We start from the raw sequence: 5,341 nt of genomic DNA, 5'->3' as shown, positions 1-5,341 counted from the left end.
CCCACAACAACTTATGATCCCGCCCACAACAGCTTATGACCCCGCCCACAACTACTAATGACCCCGCCCACAACAACTTATGATCCCGCCCACAACAACTTGTTATGATCCTGCCCACAACAACTTATGATCCCGCCCACAACAACTTATAATCCCTCCCACAACGACCTATTATGAGCCCGCCCACAACGACCTATTATGAGCCCGCCCACAACAACTTATGATCCTGCCCACAACAACTTGTTATGATCCCACCCACAATGACCTGTTGTGATCCCGACCACAACGACCTGTTGTGATCCCGACCACAGAGCGGGGAAAATGGTCACAGTGGCAAAGGGCCGAGTTATGAATGGCAAAGCATCTCATAATGGCTCCAGAGTTCTGGGTCTGCCCCAATATCTCTTCCCAGAGGGAAGTGTCTAGAATACCTCAGGGAGACATCCTATCAGACACCTGAAGCACGTCAGCTGACTCGGTCTGATGCTGAAGAGCAGCAGAGCTCAGTCCAAACATCGGACATGTTTCCTTTGATCCACAGGGAATAAAATGTTTACAGAACAAACTGATGTTTAACTGTTTAACACACTGTCCCACCTTTAGACAGGAACAATTTAGAGTTTGTGCTGAAGGTAGAACTCAGTGTTGATTTGTTTCCTCTGCTGTGGTTCAGGGGCTGAGCACAGCCCACGAGCAGTTCAAGGCCACCCTGCCAGAGGCCGACAAAGAGCGCCTGGCCATCCTGGGCATCCACAACGAGATCGCCAAAATCGTGCAGACGTATCATGTGAACATGGCCGGCACCAACCCCTACACTGCCATCAACCCCCAGGAGATCAACGCCAAGTGGGACAAGGTGGGCATCAAGACGATTTGAATTTCACTGTGAATGACTCTCAGCTACTACCACGTCATTCTGTAAGTTCACCTAGTTCGCCTGATTTAGGTGCGTTCTGTAAAGATCATACCGGGAGGAGTTCTTCTCCTATTAAAGTTTTAACTTTCAGAATGTAAAGAGCACAAGCTGGTTTTGGTTCTGCTCTGATGTAACGGACTCACGTCCAGGCGGTTCTGTGACCCCTGCAGGTCCGGCAGCTGGTGCCTCGGCGCGACCAGGCTCTGATGGAAGAACACGCCCGGCAGCAGAACAACGAACGTCTGCGCAGGCAGTTCGCCAACCAGGCCAACGTCATCGGGCCCTGGATCCAGACCAAGATGGAGGTGAGTGAGCGCAGGTCAAAGGTCAGAGGTCAGCTGCTGCCTGGCCTGTGGGCGCAGGTCAGAGGTTTTATCAGAGGAGACTCTTGAATTGATGGTGGCCTTGTTTCATCATTCCTCACCTTTTGGATGTTTCATGTTCACCACTTTGGGAAAAGGAAAAGGTGAAACTTTCACAGGTGGATAGTTTCAGTGTTTTCTGTTTTTATCTTGAAAATGTTTCATGTTTTGTAACAAAGGCCGTGGTGTTCTCGGAGGTGTTGGAAGGGGAGCTCAGACTTTGTAGAACCTCAGATTCAGGAGGCCTGGTTTCAGTCCTGGTCCTAAACTAACGCCACCATTGTTTAATAATGAAGGATTCATGGACGCTGACTTGTCGTCTTGTCTTTTCGTGTCCTCTGTGCGTCTGTCCAGGAAATTGGACGCATCTCCATCGAGATGCATGGCACCCTGGAGGACCAGCTGTCTCACCTGCGCCAGTATGAGAAGAGCATCGTCAACTACAAGCCAAAGATCGACCAGCTGGAGGGGGATCACCAGCTCATTCAGGAGGCGCTCATCTTCGACAACAAGCACACCAACTACACCATGGAGGTAACCATGGCAACAGACACAGCTTATCTTTGTCTAAAGCTCTGGGTGAGGAGCAGCGGGTGATATGCATCACATGAAGGAACACTAAGAGGTTCATTTGTCAAAGTGTTTCCAGATCTGGGTTCTGAATGAAGACTCGGGTCATACATTGAATGCATCATTATGACATGAGGGAGATGTCCAACACACATTGAATGCATCATTAAAGTAAATGACACAAGGGAGACATCCGACACACATTGAATGCATCATTAAAGTAAACAACACGAGGGAGACGTCTGACATACACTGAATGCATCATTACAGTAAATGACACAAGGGAGACGTCCGACACACATTGAATGCATCATTACAGTAAATGACACAAGGGAGACGTCCGACACACATTGAATGCATCATTAAAGTAAACAACACGAGGGAGACGTCCGACACACATTGAATGCATCATTAAAGTAAACAACACGAGGGAGACGTCTGACATACACTGAATGCATCACTCAGAGTTCTGCTCTGCCTGTTTGGTTCTGATGGACCAGATTAATGTCTGAAACTCACCTCTGAACGGGACGTGGACACTTTACTGTGATTTATTAATGTTTAGAGTTGTGTTCACTTACAACTTTGTCACTTTACAGACTGTCTTACAGTTTCATAGACAGCAATGGATGATAAAAGTTAGCGCTTTAGCATTAGCATCTACAAAAATTTTTTTTAATTCTTTTAGTGTTAGCAAAGCTAATTTATCTAGTTAGCGAATTAGTGGTCAGCAAAGCTAACTTTTTTTTTGATTAGCTGTGCCCACCACTGATCAGATCATTCAAACCAAGACGGGCATTTTAATCACGACTAATACGTTCTGCAGTTTGTTGCATGTTAACGATGTTAAACTTCTCTTCAGTGATGCCTTTGATCCTCTGTGGATGATCAAATCTCCAACCAGGCTGTAGCCTCTGAGAGCCTGTCTTTGTCTCTGCAGCACATCCGTGTGGGCTGGGAGCAGCTGCTCACCACCATCGCTCGCACCATCAATGAAATTGAGAACCAGATCTTGACGCGAGACGCCAAAGGCATCAGCCAGGAGCAGCTGAACGAGTTCAGGGCTTCGTTCAACCACTTCGACAGGGTTAGTACAGAACACAGTGCACACGCGGGCCAGATGGGCCAATGGTCACACAGACCCCGTGCTTTGGGGGGTGGATGGGACAAGATAAATCATAGTTCTGTACATAAATAAGACTTTCTGGTGTTTAAGCCGCGGGTATCCACCGTTCATTATCAGAATCTGTGCCCAGCTCCCGCATCATGTGCAGCTCTGGTTGTAGTACAAGAATCAACCACCGGATGGCGTTTCATAGACGATAGCTTGGTGATCGTCAGAAGTCGTCATTATGCTTCGCTCTGTTTGGTGCATAAGCACAAACGACAGTCAGAACCCGTCCCCTCACACGTAGGCGGAGGGAGGCCATCCTCTCATTCACCGGGGTGAACCCCAACACACAAGCACCAAGATGGGGGGCAATAAGTACGCCCACTCCTGCTCGGCGCCTCTCACCAGGGGCAACTCCAGAGTGGAAGAGTGTCCAGCCCCTCTCAAGGAAACTGGTTCCAGAGCCAGAGCCGTGAGTCCGACTATTTCTAGCTGGAACCTCTCAACCTCACACACCAGCTCAGGCTCCTTCCCCACCAGTGAGGTGACATTCCACGTCCCAATAGCCAGCTTCTATAAATGGACTGTACTTGTATAGCACTTTTCTATCTTATTTCAAGACACTCGAAGCTCTTTACAACAATCTGTGCCTCATTCACCCATTCATCCAGCTCTATACTAGATCTCTACAAAGCTAATTGAACAAATCATTCTAAAGAGACTAATCAGAGCTTTATCACATTCATACACTGATGGGACACACACCAGAGGCTATGAGGGGTTCAGTGTCTTGCCCAGGGACACTTCGGCATGTGACTGCTGGTGGATTTGAACCCCCAACTCTCACATTGGAGGACGACTGCTCTAACCACTCAGCCACAGCCGACAGCCGAGGATCAGACCGACAGGGTCCCCGCCCTCGGCCACCACCCATCCCACGTTGCACCTGACCCCTTTGGCCCCTCCCACAGGTGGTGAGCCCATGGGAAGGGGGACCCACGTCTCCTCTTCGGGCTGTGCCCAGCCACCAGGCGCTCGCCTGCGTGCCCCACCTCCAGGCCTGGCTCCAGAGTGGGGCCCCGGTGACCCACGTCTCCTCTTCGGGCTGTGCCCGGCCACCAGGCGCTCGCCTGCGTGCCCCACCTCCAGGCCTGGCTCCAGAGTGGGGCCCTGGTGCCCCACCTCCAGGCCTGGCTCCAGAGTGGGGCCCCGGTGACCCACGTCCAGGCCTGGCTCCAGAGTGGGGCCCCGGTGACCCACGTCCGGGCGAGGGAACATCAAGTCCTTTTCTTTTTCTCATCGTAGGGCTGCACTTTGTCTGGTCCCTCACTTTAGTCCCTTTTGAGTTATTTCAGTTTTTTTCTTTAACGGGTCCAACTCGGTCAGTACTTGAAGTTTATTAAACTGAACGTGTGTATTTCTGTTCTTGTGTTCCTGTTCAAACACGTGCGCTGTTAGACGTGCACCCTCTCTGAGGTTCTGGTTCTGTTCAAGTCTGCCTGCTCTGCACATTAACTCCTCTGAATGCCTTCACCCAACAACGGCTTCACCGGCCACGTCCTAATCGATGTGCACTTTTTTCTCTTGTCTGTCTCCTCTGCATGACCCCCCCCCCCAACACCTCCTCCACCTCCTCTTCCCACTTGAGCATGGTTCACTCCCTCCACATCCCTCCTCCCTCCAAAACCATCTCACCCACTCCCTTGTCCTCCGTCCATCACTGACACGGCTGTATGTGTTGCTGCATGGCCTGTGGCCCCCACGCCTGGCCCGGCGCCCCCCACACCAGGACCACTCGGGTACTCTAGGGCCGGAGGAGTTCAAGGCGTGCCTGATCAGCCTGGGCTTCGATATCGCCAACGATGCACAGGTATTGAACTGCAGCCACGCCTGCAGGCAGAGGTTTAACTGTGTTTTTGTTCCCCCCCTCCTTGTCTTTACTCCCCCCCCACTATTGCCTTTACTCTTCCTCTGAATTTGCTCCATATTTTCCCTCTCCTTGCAACAACCACAACATGGACTGTTGCGATCTTCTCGTCTGAGTTTCCTCTCTGTTCCTCCTCTTCCTCCTCCTCTTCCTCTTCCTCCTCCTCCTCCTCCTCCTCCTCCTCCTCCTCCTCCTCCTCCTCCTCCTCCTGGTTCTGACCTTGTAGAAGAGAACCGGAGTCATGGATGCTGACGACTTCAAAACCTGCCTGATCTCCATGGGTTACAACCTGGTAAAGCCTCGAGCTCTCTTCATGACGTTTGTTTGTGTCTCCAGATCATTCTGGAGTTAACGCCTCGTGTTTGGATGAAGTAGAAGTTCTTGAATTGTGTAGCTGAAGGTTTGAACTGTGTAGCTGAAGGTTTGAATTGTGTAGCTGAAGGTTTGAATTGTGT

The 5,341-nt window shown here is 50.7% G+C and overlaps 1 protein-coding gene across 3 annotated transcripts in view; it reads left to right on the top strand.

The window, feature by feature from the left end:
- The window catches only part of actn1 (actinin, alpha 1), a gene marked incomplete at its 5' end in the record, with an annotated part of 21,542 nt that overhangs the window by 14,513 nt on the left and 1,688 nt on the right, over positions 1-5,341 (top strand). Inside the window, 6 exon segments of one of the 3 annotated variants that reach the window (XM_037694613.1) lie at positions 674-856; positions 1,087-1,221; positions 1,633-1,812; positions 2,789-2,935; positions 4,749-4,829; positions 5,113-5,178. In XM_037694613.1, the coding sequence (XP_037550541.1) occupies positions 674-856; positions 1,087-1,221; positions 1,633-1,812; positions 2,789-2,935; positions 4,749-4,829; positions 5,113-5,178 (792 nt within the window). 3 annotated transcript variants of the gene reach the window in all.

This window comes from Nematolebias whitei, chromosome 21 (genome assembly GCF_014905685.2).
Source record: "Nematolebias whitei isolate Nwh7 chromosome 21, NemWhi1, whole genome shotgun sequence".
Classification (NCBI taxonomy): Eukaryota; Metazoa; Chordata; class Actinopteri; order Cyprinodontiformes; family Rivulidae; genus Nematolebias; species Nematolebias whitei.
This window is presented reverse-complemented; position numbering and strand designations above follow the sequence as displayed.